The sequence below is a fragment of the Podarcis vaucheri genome (genome assembly GCF_965113315.1).
Source record: "Podarcis vaucheri genome assembly, chromosome: 5".
Classification (NCBI taxonomy): Eukaryota; Metazoa; Chordata; class Lepidosauria; order Squamata; family Lacertidae; genus Podarcis; species Podarcis vaucheri.
This window is the reverse complement of record NC_138763.1, coordinates 72727306-72754936: the sequence shown is the minus strand read 5'-3', so window position 1 is coordinate 72754936 and position 27631 is coordinate 72727306. Positions and strand designations below refer to the sequence as shown.

Below are 27631 nucleotides of genomic sequence, written 5' to 3'. Positions count from 1 at the left end.
TAATGCAAAGCGGAATTGAGAAGGGAGGGAGGGGCCATAATAGAGCACATGCTCTGGATACCAAATCTCCAAAGTTCAAATCAATCCCTGGCCTCTCTGGCAAGCAGCCATAGACCCGGGAAATGCCCTAGCCCAAGATGTTGCATAGCTGCCATCGGTCAGCATGGGCAACTCTCGGCCAGATACCTCAATGGCAGGGCCGGTCCACCCTTGAGGCAAGTTGAAGTGACTGCCTCAGGCAGCAGACTCCAAAGGGGCAGCAGATCCTGATGTTGATCTTCCTCCTCCTCTTGTCCCTGATGCAAATCTTCCCTCACCACATCTTCCCTGGTGGGCGGGGGGGGGGGCACAATTTTGGAGTCTGCCTCAGGTGTCAAAATATATTTGGCCGGTCCTGATCAATGGTATAAATCAGCATAAAATTATTCACTTTATAAAACACTCCCCCCACAAAAAAGACCCCAAATGTTCATTTGTAGAGGTATATTCTTGCTTAGAGATTTTTATATCAACCATGCAAAGTGCTTTATTCCTTTGTTGTTATTTTTAAATGCTACTCTTCCTCCTTTTTTATGCTACCCTTCTTCCAAAGAATTCAAGGTGGTGCGCAGTTTACCCCTTCCATTTTATCATCACAACAACCCCGCCAAGTGGGACTGAGGGAGAGAGAGAAATAGATAATAGCCAAAGGTTACTCATGGATGGATAAGGATTACAACACGAGTGCGGATCCTGAACTGCATGCTGCCTTTGGTCTAATTTCATGAAAGCGGGGGGAACCCAAAGGGGGAGACAGAAGGGAAATACTGGCACGGGGCGGGGGAGGCAAAGTGATGGATAGGGTTGCCAAACGTCTGGAATTTCGTGGACATAGCTGGAATACGGCAGTTGGAAGCAGTGTCCAAGTGGAAATCGCTGAAATGACCGGACGTATGCCAGCCTATGTTGGAATTCTAGATTTTGTTGAATTTCCTTAAAAATAGCTCAACAATTTTTTGTCCAGATATTCACCTTATGGCAACCCTAGTGATGGAAGGAAGGGGGTGGGAACCCTCTGCAAGTGGGCAGAAATGAAGGAGGGAGGGAGAGAGAGGGGGGGGAGAGATGTTCCTCATCTCTGGATTACAAATTCCACATGTGAAATGCCTTCTGCGTCACACATGCTATTCCATGCCTGAATGCCCATGTGGCTTATCTGGAACAATTCAAGGCTTTACATGATGCTAAATGCACAAAAGATGGCAAGTGCATGTTTAGGTCCCCTACTCCCCAGAACATCTCCCAGAACATAACCACGTTAACCACGTTAATGTCACTATATTCCCTCCCTCTTCCCCCACCACACACAATGGACTGACACTAGTGGAATGAGAGGCAGGAAAACACAGAATATTGTTATATGTTGGGACACCGGTTCTGTTGGTTGAGGAAAGGAATGAAATGCATGGTTGCTATTTTCAGTAACAGTGGCATATTTAGTATAACTCCAGTTCCCACCAGCCCCAGGCAGCATGGCTAATTGTTGAGAATGATGGGCATGGCAGTACAACAGCTATGGGTTACTCATCTGTGCAGCATAACGTCTTGTTTGGCCTGTACTTAAGCCATGGGTGCCAATGGTCAGTGCGACACATTAATGAACTGAAATTATTGCACGTTACCACCATGCAAATGCTGACACTATACCAATCTTCTAAAACCAGAGTTTTGATGCTATGATTGACTTCAGATAGGGATTTGTTGCTGCAATTCCACCCCTCTGCTTTCCAGACACTATAATCTAGATTACAAAGTCACCTGCATTTTTAACAATATGGCAGTTTAAAATCTCTCCAGTAAATGCAGTCAACAAAACAGAGCTGAAAGAATCAATACATCAATTTATCAATTCATCAAGGAATTAATTTATGAGCCAAGATCAATTAGTTACAGTAGCCCATTTATCTCAATAGAAGATAACGGAATCCATTGATCTCAAAACTGTGCATAAGACGAACTAATTAGAAGCACCTCTGCCTAATCAGGATTCTTCAAGGTAGAGGCCTTCCCAAGAGTCAAGTGTGCCAATTCAGTTTGCCCGACACCCACAAGTCACACACTGACAATACCAAATACTCCAAATGAAGAGGTTGCTTTAGTTACTATGTGTGTCTCAAATTGACAAAATAAAATATAAACAGATAAAATCAATTCAAAGCAAATTTAAAACCATATAAAAAACAAAATTCCTAAAACGCTCAACCAACAGTACAATAGGACAGACAAGTGCTATCCCACTCCATGGTAGAGCATAACTTCTTAAATTTTTGGTAGATAAAAAGGCCTTAGCCTGGTGCTTAAAACGCAACAGTGATGGAGACAGGCATTTCACAGATGAGGAGCCATCACTGAAAAAAAGCCTGTTCTTATGCAGTCACTCTCTGCACTTCCCTTCAGTGAGGCACACAGAAAACTGTTTCTGATGAAGAAAGACCACAGCATCTGGACTACTAGTAGGATCAGACCAGGTCGTAGCGCTGTCCAGAAGGAGTGACTCACACAAAAGCTCTGCTCTGCTTAGTGCCTCTTTCTTGAAGCTCCTTCCAATGATGAATTGCTGTTAATGTGTTTCCACAAGGAAGGCAGTGTCTGCAGACATAGTTGCCCTCCAGGTGAGCTGCAACCACCAGATCCCCTGCTTTCACTTTTTTTAAGTACTTTTACCACTCAAGATATGAAGCACATATTTGTTTTGTGAAAACACGAGCCTGTTCCCGCCTCTCGGTGATTTTAGCCAATGAATGAAGTCATAGCAATGGCAGGCATTAAGAAAGCAGAGCTAGCCAATTCAACCAAAAGGTGCCTATAGTGAAAAATCTCTCTACACAAGGAATTGCTTGGTTCGTTTTAAGCCTCCCCTCCCCCCGGTCTACCTTAGCAGATAAGTGACTGCTGCCCTGTAGTGTAGCTGTGGATTTTAGCATAGCTGTGATTGGGAAGCAATGTACCAGCTCAAAAGCAAAAGGTAGCAATGAAGACAGGAGTTTGTGATAGCTCTAACTCAGGTCTTATTTCACATAAGAAAATAAAACAAAAGTTTCCTGAATTACTCTACTAATGAAAGTAGAGCCCACCAGTATTGTGCCCATATTGCAGGAGGCAAGTCTCAGAATGAGCAAGACTTGGTTTATACCATTCCTGTAAAGTAACACAGGGTATCTATACTGTTCACATTTTACTGGAGAGAGTGGGGAGTTGGAGTAATGTATGGCAACTCTGAGGTACAGTCCAATGCTATTATCCTGGCATGTTGTTATTTTTAGGGGAAAGCGGGGTGGGTGGTGGGGAAGCTGACTGTGAAGCTGATTATAGCAGTGGTGCAAGCAATTATGGACTGCAGAGGATAACAGGAGCGAAGGAAAGAATCAAAGATTTCAGCAGCGAGTGGGAAGATGTCAGGATGCCAGGCCTACTCACAAATGAACAGCAGGTCTACCCGCTGAGAACTGAGGGGCAGACCCAGAATACACGTTTCTCAGAGGCAAAGCTCAGTCACCAGACCTACTAGAAATCTACCTGTCCTCTCCTGCTGTTTATATATTTGGAGAGTCTCCCCTACCCCAGAAAAATTCCACAAAGAATGAAGTTCCTACCACTAAAAGCCTTCAAACTTTAAAGTTTCATGACCGCTGGACAGGTTGGGTTGACTTGCTGGCACTATCAGTAGTTTGCAGCACCACATGGACTTGGTGATAGTAAATGTCCCACTTGCCATTACAATGCTCATTCTACTAAAGAAAAATAGTGCAGACTCGCTACTGATCACAGTTCCAGGGCCACTGGATAGCAAGTGATAATTTTACTTACACAGCTGCGCTGGGCCAGGGCAGGGCAGAACAATTGTCACTACAACAGCAGCAGAGACACCCCACTGGTGTCTAAACCCCCCCCCCCCCAAATCTGGTGTGGTACATCAGATCATTGGTACAGCCAGTGTACGTGTAAGGTCTTAGTTTCAGTCCCTTGTATCTTCAAGGATTCTCTGGAGAGCCATTGCCGGACAGGGCATACAATACTGAGCTAGACAGACAATGGTCTACCTCTCTCTAAGCAGCTCCCTGTGGTCCCCATCAGCTCTGAAGATTCAGACCCTAACTTCCTGGTATCACTAAGAAGGGAGACACTTAAGCGGTGGAAGTTCATGAATTAGGCAAGGATATAGTCGATTGCACAAATCAAGAAAAGTACCGCTGGTCTCATGAACTGGGCAGGAAATAGACTTCGCACATTACTTAGGCAGCAGTATCTGCAATTTCATGAATCAAGCCATGTTTTAATGAATGAAGCAGTTTCACAAGTTCGTTGGTAACATGCACACAGTTCAAAACACAACCCTCTGACAGATCTGAAGGAGTAAGTTGTGTTTGCAGTCGGTTTCCAATTTCTCAGGGCCAAATGATAATTGTAGGGATGCAGTTAAGTGCATTTTTATTTTTATTATTAGGCAAGTAGCCAGGGGGAAGCCTGAACAACCTCTGAACAATGAGGGTGGGGAAATATTTGTCTACCAGAAGCAGATGAGGAATTTCTCTCTCTTCTCACTTTTTATTTCCACATACCAGGATTGTTGAAAGGTATCAGAGCCCCACCTCTCCCTCTGTGTAGTGTTGAACAAGACATGTTACCAAGTGCCAGAACTCTGAAGTGTGTCCAAGCCCATGTGGCTATAAAGGTAAAGGGACCTCTGACCATCAGGTCCAGTTGTGACCGACTCTGGGGTTGCGGTGCTCATCTCGCTTTATTGGCCAAGGGAGCCGCCGTTTGTCTGCAGACAGCTTCCAGGTCATGTGGCCAGCATGACTAAGCTGCTTCTGGTGATCCAGAGCAGCACATGGAAATGCCATTTACCTTCCCACCGGAGTGCTACCTATTTATCTACTTGCACTTTGATGTGCTTTCGAACTGCTAGGTTGGCAGGATCAGGGACCGAGCAATGGGAGCTCACCCCGTCACGGGGATTCGAACCGCTGACCTTCTGATTGGCAAGTCCTAGGCTCTGTGGTTTAACCCACAGCGCCACCCGCGTCCCTACCCAGTGTTCTTTTTTCAGTAAAAAAAGAAAAGAAAAAAGTGCTGCATTCATATTGGTAAAAGTGCCATGGGAGCAAGCAGAAAATGTCCACTACACCTGAGGATATCAGGCTAGCTTAGGAGACATGACCCACCCACCTCCATTCTCCAACACCTTGCCACTGCTCTCCGACTCCCTACAACATCTGCTGCCTGAGGCACTGGCCTTGCTTTGTCTAATGGTAGGGCTGGTCCAGTGTACAGGCTAATATATCAGGATAAATGTGTCAGGTTGGAGTCAAGCAGTTTGACAAGTATCATGCTAGCTATGTTTGCCTGTGAGTAAACTGATTTCAGCGGGACTTAGTTCCAAATAGGTACGCTTAGGAGAATTATAGCCTCTATCAATTGACAGTTCTACAATTTTTCTTTTTAGGGGGAAAAACCACTTTTGAAAATGTAGGCCTATTTATTTATTTTTGAGTGCTTTGGAATTCCTCCTGGTGGGTTTTTGAAAACTATTTACTCTCCTTCCTCCTTTAAATGAAAAAGAATAGGATCGCTTTGCACTGAGTATTGAAATGAGAGGTCTGGAGCTATGACTAATTATAGTAGGGTTCTCATAAACAGCACCTGTCAGCTCCAACTGTATTATCAAACTGTGATATCCCTATTGATTTTCACGAGCCAAATATTTGCCATGGCTCATTCTGAGAGGAGATTTGGGACTGAAGTAAATGGCTAGAGCACAGGTTCATTCCTTAAACAAGGGACTATTACTATCTTGTCCATAAGAATGGCCACATTGAACCCATAACCTAGGTCAGATACTTTAACCCTCCATATTGCCCTTGATTCAAGAAAGAAGATCTAACCCAGCATTACCAAAATGATGGGTGCTGCTTCCCAGTGATGATGCCTCATGTGAGCACAGCATCCATCCATTTATCCCATCTGATCTATCTCAATCTGATCAGAGCATCCAAATCATTTCTTGAAAGATGTAGATGCTCAGAGGAGAGCATCAACACCAAAACAAACCAGATGGACATGCAAGATGTATGGGTATATTTAATGCATCTGATTTTTATTTTTGGTTTTCCTCTTGCTGTGTCTGTGTCTGTGTGAAAAGGTCAAGGGGCCTCAGCAAAGAGGCCTAACACTTCTCTCTGCACCATGATCCTTTCAAAAAAATTCCCTCCCTCCCAAGCTGCTGTTTGCTGGGGGTGGAGGAGTTGCCACTGGCACCACACCCTCCATTCTTACTCTTGCATTCAAGCACATATCTGGAATGTTAAGCCCATGCAGGGTGAAATGAAGACACAAAGCTTCCTTGCCTGCTGGGTGATTAGTGGAAGGTGCCATTTTTTTAGCAATGGAAGCATAAGCAACAAGACAGGCTCCAATGAAGGAGTGGTACCTAGACAATTAGATGTGATGTGGATGTTGCCTGTATTGGCTTTAAAGGTTTTGCTGGCTTTATCTGTGTTTTAATTACATATTTATAATTTTTGTGGGCATCAGCTGTTTTATCATGCACACCACTTAGAGAGAGCTCTTTGATTAAGCAGTTCAAATATGTAGGAGTCTGTGTGGTTGTGGTTTTAGGTTAAGGGTATCTATCCTGGATTTGAGATGCCTATTTTTGTGTATCCTATCATAAAATATTAACAAGAGTATAACATTTTTTAGTGTTCAAAGCACTTTCCATACATTATCTCAGTACGCCTTATGGCAAGTCTGCTGTTCAGTATTATTATTCTCATATTCTGTGTGTATGTGTGAGTAAGAGGCAGGGAGGGAGATGATTTCTAGTATATTCATAGCTGAAATGTGAACCAGCGACTTCATGGCTCACACACTTACTCAGAACATTATACCAGCTCTAAGATGTAACTACTTTAATAATCCTTAAATATAAAGACCATGGTTTTTAAAGAGAGTTGCAGGTGATTAGGACAGAGACATTATCCCCTGTGTGGTGCATATTCATTTGGTTAAGTCCTCCTAGCACCACCTCTGGTCCAACAGGCTGTGCAGATTTTCAAAAGAGAAAAAAAAATCTGAAAATTTCTGAACAGAGATTGTAGTGGGGCGAATGTTTATATAACCCAGGCAACAGTGCTTCTGTCACAGCATCTTAAACTTGCTAAACTTGTCTCCATGTCAATGTTTTCCTTTTTTTAAGGGAAATTCCCTTATTCTGAATAGGATTCCTCACAAGAAAAAGGAAAAGTTGACAGCTATGCTTGTCTCTAGTCTACGTGAGTAATCCTCACAAGTAACAGACAAAAATATGAACTTTCATAGAGAGACAAAAACACAAACTTTCACAGAGTTTTCTGTTAAAGGTTCAGACACCAGGTCTGTGGGCTTAGGTGTGTGTTTGGCAGGGGGAGGGCAACTTTCAGTACTGAAGAGGTGGTTTCACTTTTTTTTGCCAAGTCCTCTCCCCAACTGTGTCTCTTTACTAAACCTTGAGCTGTATTACTTGTACACACTTCCTGGGGAAAAGATCCAACAGAAACAACGGGAGCTGCTTCTAAGGAAACAGGCATGGGATAGGAAATATTATAATAGCCAAAGCCCCCACCCCCTGTAGAATAAAAACAACCCAAACCACCTACTTTATAAACACCAGTTTGGCTGTAGAAGAATGAAAATGATGGTGATATGTTTGCACGTGGTTTACTTTTGGGTACCAAGCCTTTTGCTTTGTTCGGTGCTCCAGAGCTAATTCTAGTCACCCTTCCTATAAGTCTTGCCTAAGCTTCTCCGTTACAAGGCTTATTAGACCTTGAATTATGGAAGTGATGCCATAAAGCATCCCCTCAAGAGCAGCTGTCTGCAACAAGAGAGCTCTTCATTACACACAAGAGAAAGAATGATAAGGTTTGAAATTACTCTCTGGCTCATTCAGCCCACCCCTCACCCACCTCTGACTCTTTCCCTCCATTAATCCTGATGAAGCTATTTGGTGTGTGTGTTTAGCGGTCTCCTTTAAGGAGATGAAAAGCAAGGATGGGGAACAGAAATCTGGCATGGAAGCATCCCTTAAAAACACTGACGAGAACCATTGGCTCACCAAACTTCTCCAGATTCATCAAATGGGATGCCAAAGTTAAAACACATTAAGTTAATATCAGACTTCAATATTTCACCAACACTAGTTTCAGTTTTACTTGGAAGGGCATGGAAAGCTATATATCCCCAGACTTTTCAGTGGAGGAAATAGACACAAACTAGATCAGCTCAAATTGTCCTTTGCTGTCAGTTGCCTGTGATGGTGACAGACTCAGCAGCAAAGGGGAGGAGGTTACCCCACCTGCTTTATTCCCAGCAAAAAATAATGCAGGAAAGAGGAAGAGCACTCAGCCACAACTGAAAAGGCCCTGAAAGTAATTAATTTGGAGCAGGATTTTGAGGGAAATTAACTGCGGGCAAATGAATGGAAAAGGAACTGATTTGAGGGGTCTTCCGAGGTGGGGTGCAAAATCAGTTGAAGAATATATCTGGGGGCTTGGTTAGGAAATATGTTGGCTTGCCTTCTAGGTCATTTAAAATCTCTCCCCCCCCCCAATCTATACATATAAATTAGGAATTGCAGTTTTAATGTAAAGTTGTGCCCAATAGCCTGTTCCCTGTACCCTGCAACACCCTCAGGTCACAATCTTAAGTATATGCGTAAACAACTGTCCAGCTGACAGTAATGGCACTTTATAAGTAATTAGCTGGGATTGGGAGCTATCGAAAAAGCATGCAGCAAGCATTCTAAACTGGTATAGAGTCCAAGGTTTGGGGCAAAGCATGGCTGGTATGCATTCTGTTTACACTAAGTGGGAATAAAAATGTTCCGTTTTATAGATGTTTTCTTTTGGCGATGTAAAAACTCAAGGGGAATATCTTTCTCTGCATGCACAGTGGGACTTTATTCTTGCTCTCAACCTTCTGACAGCCTCAGAATTCCAGTAATTGCCAGAGCTAACATCATTCTTCATGCAGTAGTGCTCCAGAGGAGATGTCTAATGTTTCAACCATGAACGTCCTTCTCCTGCCCCAATTCCAGTTTCTCACACCTGGGATAACAGCACCTTTTGCTATCACTGAGGCCAATTTCGATAAATTAATTTGCACTGGACTGGATTGATTGGCTCATGAATGCAAAAATATCCGAATGTTATGGTTGACAGTGATCCTTTCACCCAATGTGAAATTAATTTCTAGGTCTATTACACACAACATTTGGGAGACCAATACTGGGTTTGTGCTCTGTATATGGGAAATTAGAACTGGCTGTGACCAAGACTGAAACATTCCACTTCAGTCATGGAGGGGCATGCTTTTCCTCAATAGTTATGCTATTTGCCTGTGCTGGAAAGCAGTGTGCTTATTTGATAGTAACAGTGTTAAAAAGCATTAACACTAAATCAACTATTATGGAACGGCAACGGCCTTTTCTATTTTTCCGCCCGAGATTAAGATATAGCATGCAGAGAGTCAAAATGCATTTGGTATCTTGCTATTCCAATTGCTGGGGATATTAACCAATTATCATGTCATACAGTACTGTGACTTAAGACACTTGCACCAAGTCACCTTCAATTCCTTCACTTTGCAAGAGACGCTTACATGTATTGGCTGCTCAGCATCAGCAGCTGTTAAAAAATTACAGTGGTACCTCAGGTTAAGTACTTAATTTGTTCTGGAGGTCTGTTCTTAACCTGAAACTGTTCTTAACCTGAAGCACCACTTTAGCTAATGGGGCCTCCTGCTGCTGCCGCGCCGCCGGAGCACGATTTCTGTTCTCATCCTGAAGCAAAGTTCTTAACCTGAAGCACTATTTCTGGGTTAGCGGAGTCTGTAACCTGAAGCGTATGTAACCTGAAGCGTATGTAACCCGAGGTACCACTGTACTAGGATTGAAAATTGCATGGAAGCCTTTCCCCTAAGCAGGAAGCTGTCTTATACCAGGGCATACTATTTGGTCATCTAACTCAATATTGCATATGTCTGTCAGCCGATCTTCACAGTCTCAGGCAGAGAGGTCTTTCCCTTTGTCTGGAACCTGATCTTTTTACCTGCAGATGCTAGGAATTGAATCTGGGGTGTCAAGAAGATACTCTGCCCCCGAGTCACAGGCACTGGCTACAGTTCTGCACTGATGAATGGTTCTCCTCTTTGAGGAGAGTCATTCAGAACTCCAAACATGAAGATCTGGACAGGACCAGCCTTACTACGAATCAAGGTGCAGCAGATTTCAAAAGGCCACCATGTCCCAGTCTCCAGTTTCTCTTGCAGGAATCTCAGCTAAAGCATCCACAAAAGATGGCCATCCAACCTCTGCTTAAAAATCTCCATGGAAGGAGAGTCCATCACCCTCCATGGGAGTCCGTTCCACTGTCGAACCGCTCTTCCTGTCAGAAAGTTCTTCCTGATTCCATGAACCCATCCCTGTACTTCTTTGCAACATATGCAGTTCAGCAGCTCAGAAGCTTTGGGAGAACTAGGACTAAATCAAGAAGATTGGAGACTGGATTTGGAGACCTGCCTCCTAAAAGTTTGCACTCTTAGTTTCTGAAGAGGTATTTGTCTTATCTGCATGGCAGGGCATTTTGATTTTTGAGAAATGGAGAAACAGCCTGCTCACCTGGAAATAACCCTCAGCCCAGAATATCTTTTCTCACCCTAGCAGTGAAAAACCCAGCAGGCTTGCTGGGTTCACGCACACCTTTTCAACCACTAAATAGCAAACACGGCAAAAGCAGGTAGAATTGTGGGAAACACTTCCATGCCCTTTAGTTCTTGCACCGTATCTTGTAGTCCTGTTGTTTAGTGTAGCTTAGGAAGGTTTGCATCAAGGCAAGCAATTGCTGCAAAGATGATTTCCATTTGGCGACAGCAGTTTGACAGCTAGTGACTCTTCTCATTATACATTTTGTGTGTGTGTGTGTTGTTTAAGGAGAATTGTTTGTGCACTTGCCTAAAACAATTCCTGGGGTGGTGGAGAATCTGAATGGAGGTAGGTTGTTTTTTTCAGCAACTTTGCAGACACAAATTATGATGTGAAAGTGGTTTCCTCCCAACAGGTGCTAGACCAGTCATGTGAGCACAAACTTACATGTATAGTTTATAGTCTTTTTGAATTATGGTATACAGCCTTGAGACTGATGCTGGAGGAAGACTGATGCTTAGAAACATTTTAATAAATGACACATGAGGACACTTTACCAAATTTTTGTGCAAGGGCTTCAAATACTTAATTTACCTTGCTTATCTGGACAGAATGGTCTGTAAATATTTCTGGGTTTTGCCATCTAGTTTTTGTGTTGTTGTGAAAGATGCACAGAAATATTTCATCTACCTATGCAACCAGAATAGTGGTTATTAAGACACTTGCAGAACAATTCTTTTCATGCTTACTCAGAAGTAATTCCCATGGCATTCAATGGCGTTTACTCCCAGGCGAATGGCACCTAGACTTGCTCTTGATGCATTACACCCAAAGGCCACAACCTGCATAGAGTTAGGAACCCTTAACGTATCTGATTTCAGCAGGCTTCAACATGCCACACTCTGCTTTGGACCATGATCCAGCACAAAACTGCCTCCACCAGCTCCTCTAGAGTAAGTGTAACCTGGAAGTGTGTTGGGAAATTATGCGGTCCCTTATTTTTCAGGATCAGTTAGTTCAGCCTTGGGAAAGCAGGCACACATCCATCTACTGAGCAAACTACAACAGCTATAATGTTCCATGTGAATGTACTCTTGGTCTGTGTTGTTAGCTCTCCCTAAAACGTAAAACTAAAATAAAATGTCACTTTCAGCCACTGTGTTAGAGCATGAGGAAGAAAAGATGGAAGAGGCTCAGTACAAAGCGCCACCTGGAGGCTTAATTCAAATTCCACACCTGACAAAGTGGAGTTGTGAAAACTTGTTCCATAATTGGTTTGTGGGTCTTTTAAGATGCCATAGGACTCACTGTCATTGTCCTCCCCAACCACAGAACCTTTAGCACCCCCACACAGCACAGTTTAATTTCATTCAGACCTTTGTAATCTCGTTGCTGCCCTCTTGATTTACACAGGAATGCTGGGCAAAGTCCACAACAAAACATCACAGTATTCATTATAGGAAGTGCTATCTATCACACATTATCTGTACAATAATAATTACTTTTCAGTGGATCACTAAGAAATTTTTCTTTTCTTTTCTCATAACAAATTGTATGGAGGGAGACAATCTCTCTTATAGGGTACAGTGGTACCTTGGGTTAAGAACTTAATTCGTTCTGGAGGTCCGTTCTTAACCTGAAACTGTTCTTTACCTGAGGTACCACATTAGCTAATGGGGCCTCCTGCTGCCGCCGCCGCGCAATTTCTGTTCTCATCCTGAAGCAAAGTTCTTAACCTGAAGTACTATTTCTGGGTTAGCAGAGTCTGTAACCTGAAGCATCTGTAACCTGAGGTACTACTGTATTATATTTTCTGAAAGATTTCTCCCTCGATGAAGAGCCACAGTTAGAATCATAGAATTGTAGAGTTGGAAGGGGCCCCAATGGTAATCCAGTCCAACCCTCTGCAATGCAGGCATCTCAGCTGAAGCCTCCGTGACAGATGGCCATCCAATCTCTGATTAAAATCCTCTAATGGAGGAAGAGTCCGCACCCTGCCAAACAACTCTTGAATTGGAATCTCCTTTCTTGTAACTTGAAGCCATTAGTTTGGGTCCTGCCCTCTGTGACAGCCCTAAGATATCTGAAGACGGCTGTCATATCTCTTCTCAGCCTCCTCTTCTCCAGACCAAACATACTCAAGTCCCTCAGCCGTTCCAGACCCAGAACCCTTGATCATCTTGGTTGTACTCTGGGCACTCCAAGTGTGGTCTGACCAAGGCAGAATTTAGTGCCACTATTACTTCTTTTGATCTGGACACTAGACTTCTATTGATGCAGCCTAGAATTACATTAGCTTTTTGTATTGCTGTTGCATCACACTGTTGACATGTTAAGCCTGTGGTCTGCTAAGGCCCCCAGATCCTTTTCACATGTAATACTGGCAACCCATTGTATATATTTTTGTAGCTGGTTATTCTTGCCTTAGTGTAGAACCTGGCATTTGTCCCTATTGAAATTCATCTTACTAGTTTTGGCCCAGTTCTCCAGTCTGTTAAGCTCATCTTGAGCCCTGATTCTGCCTTCTCCCAGTTTGGTGTCATCTGCAGATTGGATGAGCATTCCCTCAACTCCCCACATCCACACACCCATAGATGTTCAAAAAGCTCATGAGGGGGCTGTAGAGCCTTTAAGGCTAACTCTGGCCTCTGAAGGACATGTGCACCTTCACCAGCAACTTCCTTTGCTAACCTCAACCTACCAAGTTCCACAGATTTCATACATGAATAACCACCGGTTTCCTTGCATGCATCACATTCCCGCACATATACCTTGACCAAATCCCATTCACACACAAGAGCATATGCCAGCTAACATCATCACAACCACCTCAAGGCCTTGTAATTGTGGGTTCACCTCAGCAGTAATTTGTGTGCTTGTTTAATGATAAAAGCACTTACAGAGCATCCTTCATGGGTACCAATACCAGGGAGGAGCACACGATAGCACTGCTTTAGGAGGCCACATTCCCTTGTAGAGGTTCCTCAAGGAGCTGCTTACCAGTGGTGGACAGGGGTCCAGAGACACAGGCTCTGCTGAGTTTCTCCTTTGCAATCATAGTTTTTGTTTATGGCTGCCAAATTCAATCAGTTTGTCTCAGAGGAGCCATCTTCTCAAGATGACTGAGGGGGCCCGACCCGACATCCTGACGTTGCAAGATGTTTTGACGTCACATGTGCAATGTTGGGAGGAGCCAGGGGCGGAGCCAAACGCCCTCTGAACATTGAGGGGGCCTGGCTGAAAGTGCCATGGCCCCTAGGAGCTGGCGCCTATGGTTTGTTTGATAGGTAGCAAAAAACCCAACTTATATGGGTTGGGTGTTAGCCATCTTGGGGAGCTTTTTTAAAAAATAAAAAATGACTGGATGCAAAATCTGAAAATGCATTAGGAAATAAAGAGCTTGCACCCGTCTTGGGAGCATTAGCAAATATGCTTGCCCACCTGCAGACTGAGATGGTACAGTCCCCAGGGGAAAGTACCACACACAGAGAGAGACCTCTCCTTGAGTTAATTAATTGGTTTAGATTTTTATCCCACGCTCTCCCAGAGGCACAGGGTGTCTTTCAATTTGAAAGCCAATTCTAGAGAGGGAGATAGAAAGAAACAAGCACGGTGTTTTCAATTCTTAAAACATTTTTCCCCTTAGGAAAAATAAATACAAAACCTAACCACAGAAACAACCCATTGAGAACGTTGAAAAGAGACTGCTGGATCAGGCCCGTGGCCCTTTCATCGTCCAGCAAGCAGGGCCTGAGAGCCACAGCCCTCTCCTCCTATGCAGTTCCCAGAGATTGACACTCAGAGGCCTGCTACCTCCAGCAGAGGAAGGAGCACATCCCCACCACAAACAGCAGCCATTGGTTGCCTGATTCTGCAGGCATCCATCTAATCCCCTTTCAAAGCCATCTGAGTTGGCGGCACCACTACATCTGGCGAGAATGGCCCCCATCGTTGTGACTTATGGGCCGCATGAAGGAGTACTTTCTTTGGTCTGTGCCGAATATCCCAACATCCAGCTTCATCGAATGCCTATGGGTTCTAGCATTGAGGGGTGAGAAAGGAAACCTTTCTCTAGCCACTTTCTCCATATTGCGCATATTATGTATACCTCTATCATTCCCCCCTTGCTCGTCTTTTCTCTAAAGTCCCCAATAGCTCAGTTGGTTAGAGCGCAGTGCTGATAATGCTAAGGTTGCATTTTCAACCCCCGTATGGGGCAGCTGCATATTCCTGCATTGGAGGGGGTTGGACTAGACAATCCTCAGGGCCACTTTGAATGCTACGGTTTTATGAAATGTTGTATGCTCTCCGGCTGCTTGGTCATTTTGGCTGCCTTTTCCCAAAACTTTTCCAGCTCCGAAACACCCTTTCTGCTCACTCCCATTCCTTTCCCAACAGCTTTTGGTCCCTCACTCCAATCATCTGCTTCAACCCGCTCAGGGAAGGAGATCGACACCTCCTCATCTGTCCCTTCCACAGGAGTGACATGTGTCCCTTCCCTCCGAGCTCAAGAATTTGATTGAGAGCAGCACAGGAGCAGGTGAGAGCACAACAATTAAGCCATCAATCAGCCTGTGACAAGCAGGGAAGGCAACGGCTGCAAACAGTCTGAACACCAGTGTTTTTATTCTATGTCGCCTGGGGCACGAACGCACCGCAGATAGATAGATCATCATTTGTAAGGACAACATCTGGGGTGCCTCCCAGACTGCCAGTGTTTTGCAGGAGGGATTCAAACGCATGTTGCAGCTTAATGGTTTGAGTATTTCTAAGCGGATTAAAGCATTCTGTCGCCTTCGTGAGGCAAATTCGCTTTTAAAAACCTGCTTTTTGAAAACTGGACTTTTTGCGGTTTGGAAAGTGGTGGAGAAATGCTTTGACGGGCAAATGTGTGACCACTCTTCAAGTCAGACAGGATGGGTGTCCATTATTATGTAGCCTCTCTATAAACAAATCAGAATAAATGGTCGGTGAAGACTAGCCGTAGTCTCACGGTAAAGGTAAAGGGTAAAGGGTAAAGGGACCCCTAACCATTAGGTCCAGTTGTGGACGACTCTGCGGTTGCGGCGCTCATCTCGCTTTACAGGCCGAGGGAGCCGGCGTACAGCTTCCGGGTCATGTGGCCAGCATGACTAAGCCGCTTCTGGCGAACCAGAGCAGCGCACGGAAACGCCGTTTACCTTCCTGCCGGAGCGGTACCTATTTATCTACTTGCACTTTGATGTGCTTTTGAACTGCTAGGTTGGCAGGAGCAGGGACCGAGCAACGGGAGCTCACCCCGTTGCGGGGATTCGAACCTCTGACCTTCTGATCAGCAAGTCCTAGGCTCTGTGGTTTAACCCACAGCGCCACCCGCGTCCCAAGTAGTCTCACGGTACCACTGCAAAAGCTTAGTGCAAGCAAATCAAGAGGGATGCTGATCTGGTCCCCCGCAAGAATCCTTGGCCTTTGCACCATTAAAAGGGAGACATTAATGTTTGTCAGTTGCTTAAGCATTATGCAGATTAGTTAACACGCCCTGGCATGCCGGCTTGGCCCACTCTTGCAAAAACACAGTTATATCCTCCTTCGCATAACTGTGTGATAAATTAGGCAACTTCCGAAGAGCTTTGTTCCTTTTTTCCAATGTAGTCCAGCAGAGCAAAAGCTTGCCTAATCGGGTGCTACACTCCTTCACCATCTGTTTGGGAGCTAATTACGGATGCAAAAAAGAAACGTGCTTTACAATTGCACCCGTAAAAAAGCTGTAAATGATTTAGGCGCATGCATATGCTCCCTGCAGAATTCAGCATGCATCTGCGGCTCCTTCTCCTCACGTTACAGACACAAATCAAGGGGAAAGTACCCAATGCTGACTAGCAGAATGTCCCTTGGATAGCGATTCCCTCCCTCCCCCCCCCAAATCCGCTCCGACTTTCGTCTTCTTGGGAATGGTAAACAGGGCTGCCTTGAAACGATCCACTTGACTGCATTTTCTTCACTTTGCTTTTCAAAACCGTTCACCAGCATCGTGTAAACATTGCCCAAATCATTCCATGGAGCAGACAAAAGGAAACCAGAACCTGGAAGGCTGAAGGTGACTCTGCAGCTGGGCCAGCGAGATTTCAAAGCAGTTCCCTTCACACATCCTTATTCCCAAGGCTGGAGAAGATAAGCAACAACATAGCAAGCGCCTGCTGCCCAGGGACACCCCCCACCTGCCTCTTCATGCTCATGGAAGCAGTTGCAGTATCTGTTTTCTGCTAAAACAGGTGGGAATAACTCACCCTACAGCTACCAGAGTTAATAGCTATAAGGCTTATTGTTTAGGTTGGTCCTGCAAAGCTTCTGAATGCCCAGCTGAAGGGAACCCATCAGAAACAGACAATGACCACTAAGGGCTCAAAATCTTTGGTTCTCCCTGGTTGTCTGGGGTTGCTAAGAGAGGACACACCACCAACCACTGTCCCTACCATACTACAGGCCAGGACGGTTTAGACTTGGCTTGGTGGATCTCAAGATGCATGTTTGTGGATCACGTAGACACAATGTGATTCCCAACTCCTGGCTAAAGTGTGAGCAACTTTAGCCACAGAAGGACCCTTCCAAGAATCACGTTCATTGCATCTCCTGCAAATGAGTGGATTTGATAATGGTCGAATGGTACACAAATGCTGGCAGGCTCTGCCAAGTAATCGAGCAACTGAGGATGCTCCTGGATGATGTTGCAGGACTCCAACTCCCAACAGACCCAGCCAGCACGACTAATAATCAGAGACAATGGGAACTGTAGTCCAGCCTTGCCCAAGATGGGAGGGGCTTCCCCTTCCCCTTTATTGTCAGGCATGTTCATTAAGCCAGCACAACAGCAACATCATGCCAATCCCAGGCTAAAAACGTTTAGAAGGCAGGTGGAGAAAGAAAGATAGGGTTAAGCATGATACTCTAGACAAGCACTTCTAAATTCCATTGGTTTCAGTGGGGCTGTTAAACACATGCTTAAAACTCCTTCCACGGAAATTGGTGGGAACTGAAAAGTGATGGACTTTCATAGATGGATCATATTTGGGATAGCTCAGTCGGTAGAGCTCAAGACTCTCAATATCAGGGTCGTAGGAGGAAAAGTTGGGCAAAAGATTCCTGTATTGCAGGGGGCTGGGCTCGATGACCCTTGTGGTCCCTTCTAACTTTATGATTCTATGACATTCTAAGATATCCAAAGTACTTTGAAATGTTGTGATTTTGAGGTCAGGGTCACCAGCTATTATCTACTGGTTTGAAAGTGGCCACCAATATTCTTTCTTCCACCTTGAAACTGCAGATAGACCTTGGAAGGGGATACAAGCCTGTCGGTCTCACTAAAAACCAGCTTGTTGTGAGCCATATCAATAGTAGGTAAAGTTTAGTTCAAAGTCACTATTCTTAAACAGAATAATGTGAGTTAGATATTGCATCATTAAGCAGCATGAAAAGGAGGGAAGAGGGAGCACTGACAAGGAAATTTATGCTGCCGTTTCAGGATTCTAGCATCACAGATGTGGTCTGAAAGACTGATGCAAAAATAAAATCAGAATATTTAATTTTCTCTCACATCTCAGTGCAGGAAGGAATGAGACTTGAATGTTTTCTTTAAAAAGGTTAGCAGGCTTGAAGCCATCTTGAACTTTTTACCTTGCTCTTCTGAAGGCTAGAAATAAGTACATATTTCAAGCAAATCAAATGTTTGTGTACATTGCCACTCAGTAATTCATTTCCTCTAACAGCCTGTGGAGTCTCAGAGGCAAGTGTTAACTTCTCCACCCAGCCACCCCGTCTCAGACATTTAGCCTTAAGACCTTTTCACTCTTGCGCAACACTTTTCCTAAGATGTTCAGTTGGGAAAGGATGGCAGAGCTCCGATACCTTCAACAGAGAGGCAGAAGAGTTTTGGCAGCTGCTGTTTTGACTTGAAGAGATGGGAAAAGCTGTGCCAAGATGACTTCCTCATCTCTGCAAAAGATGCAGGAGCCTTGCCTGTCTTTGCGCCAGGTTGTCTTAACTTGCTTTGTTTCTCTTTCCATTATCTGCCACTTGCATTTTGTATGCAGAAGAATATTTCTGTGGACACAGCCATCAACTTCCTATTTGCTAATTATCTGATCTTATTTACAATATAAGATTCTACCCCAAAAAGGCCACTAAACACTCAAGTCTACCTCTCAATTTCATATTAAGAGCAGTTCTCTATGAGTGAGATTCGACCAGCCGCTAAGGTTAGTTTGGGAAGCAAATTCAATGCCTTGCTACAAGCACTTTCTACGAAAGTACCTTATTACTGTAAGACCTTTATCTAAGGGGAGATGAACTATCCAACCTTTTGGGGATCCAGGCTTGCTGTAAAAGACCTCTTTCTTTCATGTATAGTTGTAAAAACTGAATTTGTGACCTGGAAACAGTGACAGGCTGGAAATGCTCAGAAGTAATCCAGAAGGTTGCTGCTGTGTTGGGAACCCCAACATCTAGAAAGCCACGGGTTCATCGCCCCTGGGCAAAGCCTCTTGACAGAATAAGGCCAATGGACCTTCTTTAGAAGGAGTTCCATGGTTAAGTCTCTACTACAGAAAAGGTCCTGTTCTTAGTAGAGACTGCAGGCAGTGGGGTACAGAAATGGCTCTTGTGGTGGGGTGGAGTTGCCCTCCCAACACTGGTATTGACACAGATTACCTTGCTGGTGTGGCAGAAGATTGGAGGCAAGGGTGGGGCTTCCTAGGTGCATCAGTGGGAGTGCGAGATCAGGGTTGCACAGCAAACCAATCTCACTGCTGCCCTGCCCTGGTATGTTGCAGGAAGGATGGCTCGACCTCACCACTTGGGCTGTCACTGGGGATTCCCCTCGGGCGATGCCACCTGCAGTATTCTCACCATCTAAGTTTAATGCAGACCAGACACCAAAATACACCAGCACTTAAAAAAATAATAATTCTCTTTTATTAGTATTACTAAAATGACAAGGTTGTGTTTTGAAAAAATGCTGTTCGTTTAGGTTTGACTAGTTCACAAAGAGTGGCTTGCAGTAGATCCCAAAAGACATGATTTACAAGCATATAGTGTTAAGGAAAACCTGGGTGTTTCAAGACAGAAAGTGCAAGAGGAAGAGCTAGTGGATTTGGCTTGTGTTGGGATGGGAGTGCCCATCACCTGCCAGGGATTGGGGGCAGGAGCTAAAAAACCCACCAAACACTTTCAAACACACAGAGACATGTATTGGGATATCTGTTCCAATTAAACATTGCAAAATGTTTCCAGGGTTGAGAGAAGGCTCTGTGGTGTGCAGGTGCCAATGCTGTCAGCGTTGGACATAGCTGCCTTCTGTGGCAAACTCACAGGACCAGTTTGTTAAATCCAGGAGAGAAAATGATATACACTCACAGAACACGGTCAACACATTTCCAGGGTAAGCCAACAGCTTAAATGATGGTTACTTTGCACGCAGTCAAACAGAACTGTAGGTCAACCAACCATTTATCTAGTCTTCACCATCTGGAAAGGAAATATTTCTAGTGTTTTAATTTCCTGAAAGTAGTGCAGTCAAGAAGGAGAGTCAAAGCAGCTCTATTTTCAAGGAGACCGGGCAACCACAAATGCTTGTTGCTGGCACTGTCCTCATACACAGGTCTCAATGCAACAGGTTGTAGAGGAAAGTGGTTTTGGCCACTGCTTGAGGGCTCAATAAGAACACTGAACAGGTTTGCAGACAGTCACATACTTGACAACCAGTGATAAACAAAACTATCTCCAAACAGTTAAGGTTGGTGGCTTTTTTGCCTCTTTCAGACCACAAATAACTAGCAGAGTTATACATGGACTGGTGGACTACTAAGAAGAATAAAAGGCTTATGGGCTTGTGACTTGTGAACATCTGTAAATATTTGCTAGGCTGATGTTAAGAGTAACATCCTTACTGACGGTTGATGTTAAGTGTAAGTACTAGAGAGAGTATCTGCTACCTTATGCCACTGCTGCAGGGATCAGGTGATTCACTGAGCATTCATCCTCATTTGTTTGCAGGGAGATCAGACTGACACAGGCTATGTAATGTGCATTCGCCCTAGTTTGTTTGCAGGGAGGTTACACAGCATCATGTCATATCCCAAACTTTCCATTGCTTTTTCCTGTCACTTTCCCTACTGCAAAGGGAAGTGGGTCTGTAGGCAAGACCTCCCAAACAACAACAAATATTGCAACCTAGGCTTTGCTGGTATGTTACCGAACCCCACCTGAAAACAGTGACAGTGTGGAAGTGCTCATAAGTTCTTTAGCACTGGCTGAATCTGCCAAGGTGCCACCTTCAATGGTCCAATTAGATCTGAGCTATGCTCTCCAGGAATGATTCTACTGTAGCCACACCAGAAATTTGGGGGAGCTGGGAAGGGCAGAGAGAAACTAATGGAGAAAACACAGCTTTGGTCTTGTTTATATATTTCTCCACACACACAAACACACAGCTCATTCCAAAATGGATGAATGTAGGGATGCCTCTGAACCTTTTATCTGTGCTATTTTCCAAGTGGAAAAGCGAACGGGAAGTGTGAGACTAATCAAAGCCAGTCAGCCTGTGTCATAAATCCATGCAGCAAAGACCCAAGGATTTCCTAATGGAACAAGTATTCACTTATGATTTCCAGAGTTTACACAATGGCATATCACAAACCATAAAAGCTGCAGCCCCTCCATCACATGCCTAGTAAATTTTCTGCTCACATCTGGTTTCATATTTATTTCTAAATCACCTATAAAGCTATACTTTGTGTGCATTACTAGTGATCCCAAGCTAAACACCGAATGCACACTTAGGGTGCTCCATCCTCAGTTACTGCTGTCAATCATGTCAGTTTACTATCTACTAGCTCTGTTCTTTCTTAGATCTAGTAATAAAAACCAGCAGGAGGGTGTGTGTTTTTGGATTTTTTGTTTTAAAGCACAGCTATCAGATCTCTTGAAACAACAACAAGAACAACTTTCCTGCTCGTAACAGATGCCATCAAGCCCACATTCCCACACATGATGCGCGATATGGTCTTTGGTGACGAGGTCAGATTATTTTCCAATTAGCATTCTGTCAAGTGTTAAATAACGGAGCCACAGAGAGCTGCGCTTTTAAGTCCTTCTCTAATTCATCCCCCAGACAGACCTAGCATTTGACAAATCTGCCACATCTAAAGCTGTGCCAGTGGTTCAGTTAGTTGTACAAACCTTGGAATCACACCCCCTGGGAATCTCTCCGTCGTGACTGACACCCTGTTGTTCTTGTGCAAGCTGAAACTAATTCTATGGACCTTGCACAGGGGAGGGTCTTGGGGGTGGGGGTGGGGACTCACAGTGCTTTAACTACACATACCCACCAGAAAGAGGATGCTGACTTCATGACCAATGTCCTAACATTTAAAAGTTATGCCTGGCACCCTCCTCAGTCCTCTATTTGCTTCCCAGCTCCCTATATGGAAATCACTTGAAGGCATCACAACATCTTTTGAGCAGACACATCTTTGCCCCACCCCCATTGCACGTGCAATGAAACAGATGTGTGTGGATTCCTCACGAGGACCAGTACACACACACACAGGGTTTGGGGGGGCATGTAAATGTCATGCATGCAAGAAATTCTAAGATGTGAAGAAGCGCGAGACAGTGAAACCCAAAGCAAGTATTTTCCCTGCTTAACGCTTTCATCGGGTGCTTACGAGTTGCATCTTTGCCTGAAAAAATAACCCTCTACAACGGCACACTGCCCGAGTTCAAATGAGTACATACTTCATGATGTTGAGGTATTAGACACAATTTTGAAGCCTGCTGAATTGTGCAAAGTCTCCTTCTAGTCTTCCCTTTTGGCTTATACATAGATTGGTAACTGTAGTTTTGCTTTCTCCCTCTCAAAGCTCAATCCTATACATGTCTACTCAAAAGTAAATCCAGATATTTTCAGCAGAGCTTACTCCCAGCAGGCCTGTACATTCTAGAGGACCACAGCCTGAAGCTAAACCAACCAATGATGACTGTGATTAAGATAAACTTCAAGACATTGAGCCATGTCTGTTCTATTCTATAATGCCTTTCTTTTTGCCCAAACATTTCCAAAGCCATACTCTTCAAAAGCATCCAGTCCTTTTAGCTAAAGAAACAGTGTTCACCAGCATGGGAACATTATTGTGGTATTTAACCACTGGCACCCTGTTGTGTGCTTTGAAGAAAACTTAATAACCATTTGCATTACTACTTTATACAAGTAAAAGTTAGCACTGAATTCAGTTCCAAAAGGTGTAGATCAGGCTTCCTCAAACTCAGCCCTCCAGATGTTTTTGGCCTACAACTCCCATGATCCCTAGCTAGCATGCCCAGTGGTCGGGGATGATGGGAATTGTAGTCTCAAAAACACCTGGAGGGCTGAGTTTGAGGAAACCTGGTTTAGATCAAAGATGGGAAAAGCTCCTGATGTTGGACTACAACTCCCATCATCCCTCACCACTGGACATGCTAGCTGTGGCTGATGGTATTTGGAGTCCAATGACATCTGGAGCGCTACAGGCTCCCTCCCCATCCCTGGTTTAGATGGAGCAGGATTAACCTATCAGCTACTGAAAGATCCTACAGAATTACTCAGAGTTCAATGGGACTTACTCCCAGGTAAGAGGGTACAGTATTGCTCTCTCAAGTCAAAGTAAAGGGATGCTGTCAGATAATATATGACACAGCCAAGACCTTGCTTCTTCACCGGTTGAAATAAAAAGCATGGGCTGTAGCGGCACGTCACTTTTGTCAGCTGCCATGCCATCCCTCTGTCAAATTTTGTTTGGAACAATAAACCTGGCAAGCTGCATCTCAAAGGAAAAGGTGCAATGCAAGTGCTAGGATGCCTTTTCTTGTTGAAAGCATTTACTTGGAAACTCTAGTTAGGCTTTTCTTCCTTATTAACCATATGCCACGAACACCTTTCTGCGAGCCAGCATTTGCCGAGATAATGTAAAGGAAGAATTGGAGAGTGGGAAAGAGCCTGAAACAATCTCCTGCTTGCTAAATTCTTCCTCTACAAATGCCTACAGAGGCCATTCGCCTGTTCCCTTTTGAGCTTTCTTCCAGTTTCAAAACCTTTCACGTGGGGAAAATGGGTTAAACATGGCAGTGGGTTTTGATAGGTGGGGACATTAGGAGTTGTTGTCCTAAACACCTGTAGGTCACCAGGATTTTTAATTTTTTTTTTTTTTTTTTTACAAAAGCCAACCAGTCTGGGTAACAAAGGATTATTATTTTCCATAAGTCAAGCAGTCTGGGTGGGTAGAACTGTTAAAACACCTCTCCCCTACCAGTTTCCTTCCCTTGCATTTACTTTGCAAAGTAAGCCTCTTCCATTTCCATTAAAACGGCTGGTTCTGCCCTCAACAAAGCAAGCTCAATGATGCAGTGTCACCCCCCATCCTCATGACACAAGGAACAATGGCGTCCTGGACTAATCCTGCATACTTCAAAGCTTTTGCCAGTGCTCAGAATGTAAGAAGAGCTGCTGGATCAGGCCAATAGCCCATCTAGTCTAGCACCCTGTTCTCACTGTGGACAAACAGAAAAACCCATGGCATGCCCACAGACAGGAGCCCAGCACAAGAGCAGCACTCTCCCTTCTCGCAGCTTCCAACAACTGTCGTTCAGAAGCCTACTGCCTTCAGCAATGCAGCTAGAACATAACCATCGTGGCTATTAGCTGCTGATGGCCTTAACCCATGAATTTTAAGCTTGATTTCCCTGCTTTAAATGGGGATTTCAATAGCAGCCATGATTTGGGTGCATTCTGAGAAGCTGGGATTGAGAGTGCATAATGGCTCTAAGGCCCCAGGCAATTAATAACCACACCTCTACAAGTAGACTCGGTGACATGAGCAATTCTTACCCTCATTTTGGCTCTCCTGTGCTTTTTAAAGTTCTGGTCCCAGGGTGAGGAGTCCTTGCACTCTCGGTTTCTGGATAATCAAGGTTCCTTGGCATTTGCCCTTCACTCTAGGGACTTGGCTAGAAGCACATGTTGAATGTTGCTTAATGACACCCTCTTTTCACCTGGCATCATTCCATGATTTCCCCTTATTAAAAGCAGCTGCTGAGAATTCTTCCCACCTGGTATGTATATTTGCTATTTGCTCCCATAGCATGAATACAACAGAACCTACTCAAAAGGCATATCCCCCCCCCCTCCGCGGGTTTGCATAAGATGCCTCTCAAGAAACATGCAGCAAGTTAACTGCTCCTTCGGAGAGTTTTTCCATAACAATTGCTATTATTATTATTTTTAACAATTTGTAGATTTTCTGCAATAAAAAAAGTCAAGAGTCCAGGATTTAATTTCCAAGTATCCTTGGCAAAATGTAAGCGGTTCCTTTTCCCATTGATCCTCTAAGGCAAAATATGTACAAGTACCAAAAACATTACGAACAAACACACTGTTAAACATGACACAGGAAATGGGGAAAGTCTCAGCGACGCATGGTAAGCGTGTGAATTTGGCCCCTGTATTTTGTGATATGTTTCTAAGCATTTTCCCCGCTGCTACAGTCAAGAGAGTTCTGATCACCTCCTGAAAAACAAGGAAATGGTTGCTTTCTGAACATGATTGAAAAATAAAAATAAATAAAATCCTTCTACAGCTGTACCTTGGAAGTCGAACAGAAACTGTTCCGGAAGTCCATTCGACTTCCAAAATGTTCGAAAACCAAAGAGTGGCTTCTGATTGGCTGCAGGAAGATTCTGCAGCCAATTGGAAGCCGTGAAAGCCCCATCGGACATTCAGCTTCCAAAAATCATTTGAAAACCAGAACACTCACTTCCGGGTTTGTGGCATTTGGGAGCCAACATGTTCGAGAACTGAGCTGTCTGAAAACCAAGGTACAACTGCACCCCAAAGCTCAGGGGATGGACTTGAATCTTCCCCTTGCTTGCTTCTACATGAGGTGGACAGCAAGAACCGAGAAGACGGATCCCAAAGCCAGCCCCAACTGCAAGAACATCATCATCAATACTCCGGCTGCCTCTGACAGCTCTTTTGGTGTGACTTTGGGGCCATACATCATGGCTAATGTATTCAGGTAGCCGTTGCTGAATCCGAGCAACACTGTGAAGACCACCGGATAGGCATCCTGGGTGAAGAAGACCTTCGCGATGTGTTTCCGAGGTTGGAAGTTGCACAGCATGAAGACCGGCACGAAGAAAGTTCTCAGCAGAACCAGAGCCGGCAGCAACTTGCTCTTTGGTCCAGGGGCCTGGATCCAGACGGTGATCTGCCGTCCGCACCAGTCGGCAAAATTGTACAGAAGGAAACTAGTGAGGGGCGTGAAGTACTTGTCCGTCCACAAGCTCCCTGGGACCTTGTTGACAGACTCTATGCTGGATGAGATTGCAGGGAAGATGATGATAGAGATGAAGTAGACGTAGAAGACGCAGAAGCCCAGCACGCCCATCTCCTTTAGGATGGATCCCAAGGGAGGGATTCTTCCTCTCTGGTTTCTGTCTGGGGGAAGCAGGCTGGTGTTGCCTGTGGCTGTATCGCCATCCTCCAAATAGTCACTAGGCAAGACACATGGTGGCTGCGTGCCGCCCTGTCGCCTTTCCATATAGTACCTGAAATAAGAGAGGCACAGAAAAAAGGCTAGCGTCAGGAAGCCCAACAAAGATGGCAAAACTAGGGACTGAAACGGAAAGGAGATAATCATCAAAGATGACAACAGTGCCAGAAGCCACGGTTTGCATATGGTGCGATTCTTTGGCAGCAGCTGAAGGATCTCAGGTGGCACAACAAATCTCTGGGTTGCCACTGCTAGTCAGAGAAGACTAATACTTTGTTTGTGTTGTGAGTCATTTATTCAAGCTCCTGTAGCTTGGGGAGCGTATGAATGAGTCAGGAGTGTCTGAGCAGAGGCGACAAAAGAGGAGGCTGGTGGACCCTATTCCAACGAACCCTGTTATGGAGCAGCATGGAGAGGGGAGGGCTGGATGTATGGGAGATCTAGACAGCCACAGACCATCTCTTCTACATCAGCCCCCTGCCAGCATGGTCAATGGTAAGGGATGGTGGGACCCATAGCAGAGCAACATCTGGAGAGCACAACTTTGGCTGCCCCTGCTTTAAAGGCACATTTGCATTCCTATCCCTACTTTGCAAATCTGTGGTGAGGACTCAAGAGATAGTGGCCTGCCAAGCAAGACCAGAAATCTGACAACTTGTCCCCTAAGCCACTACAGCACCAGCTGACAGTGAGTCTCTGGGTGGCAACAGCACTACCTCCCTAGCTGTCAGGTGGCTGCCAGCAACTCCCATGTGGCTGGTTGCCCAGGAATATACAAAGACAAGGAAATGATTCTTACCATCCGCTTTTTATTCAGTATTCACAGAGAGGCTTTGGAACCCAGCCTCTTGGATAACGGTGTTGTCCCGAGTGAATCTCCACCCTGCCCCCATCTCTCCCACTTCCTCATTTGTCATCCCTACGGGTGCTGACAAGTGCCCTCTACCTTTGAGCTCTTTGCTCTCCTACATTCAAGGCTCGCCGGGTTCTGGGAGAGGGGAGTCTGGAATGCTTTGTAAAGACAGTGTATCTGTCATCTGTTGCCCCCCTCCCCCAGTGTTTCCTCTATCTCTTCCCTCTCTCCCATTATTTCCCAACTTTCCCCCTCATCTGCCTGAGCTGTGACCTCCCTTAAACCCCTCTTCCTCTTCTCTGGAAGAGTCAGGCTGGGGAGGTGGTCTCCACCATTCCTTCTCTGCCCAGTCCCTGATAAAAGCAGAGGAAGGGAGGCGATATAGACAGGAGCAATTCTGCAGAGGTCCGATAAGAATCCACATAAAGCTCCTCACTAAGTATCCTGCATCATAGGAGACTACCTCTAAGGCAACAACGGCCTTAATTGGTACCAGGAAAT

At 44.8% G+C, this 27631-nt stretch overlaps 2 protein-coding genes across 3 annotated transcripts in view; both read right to left on the bottom strand.

The window, feature by feature from the left end:
- Nucleotides 1-9758: 9758 nt before the first annotated feature.
- UNC5B (unc-5 netrin receptor B) overlaps nt 9759-27631 on the bottom strand; it is a 216738-nt gene continuing 198865 nt past the window's right edge. Inside the window, exon 18 of the transcript XR_014219592.1 lies at nt 9759-9930. The gene's annotated coding sequence lies outside the window, so the exon portion shown is untranslated. The remainder of the gene's footprint in view (nt 9931-27631) is intronic.
- Nucleotides 19644-27631, bottom strand: part of SLC29A3 (solute carrier family 29 member 3) — a gene marked incomplete at its 5' end in the record, with an annotated part of 32967 nt that continues 24979 nt past the window's right edge. For both annotated transcript variants that reach the window (XM_082222100.1, XM_082222099.1), the window contains one exon: nt 19644-26332. In XM_082222100.1, the coding sequence (XP_082078226.1) occupies nt 25657-26332 (676 nt within the window). In that variant the 3' untranslated portion in view covers nt 19644-25656. The remainder of the gene's footprint in view (nt 26333-27631) is intronic.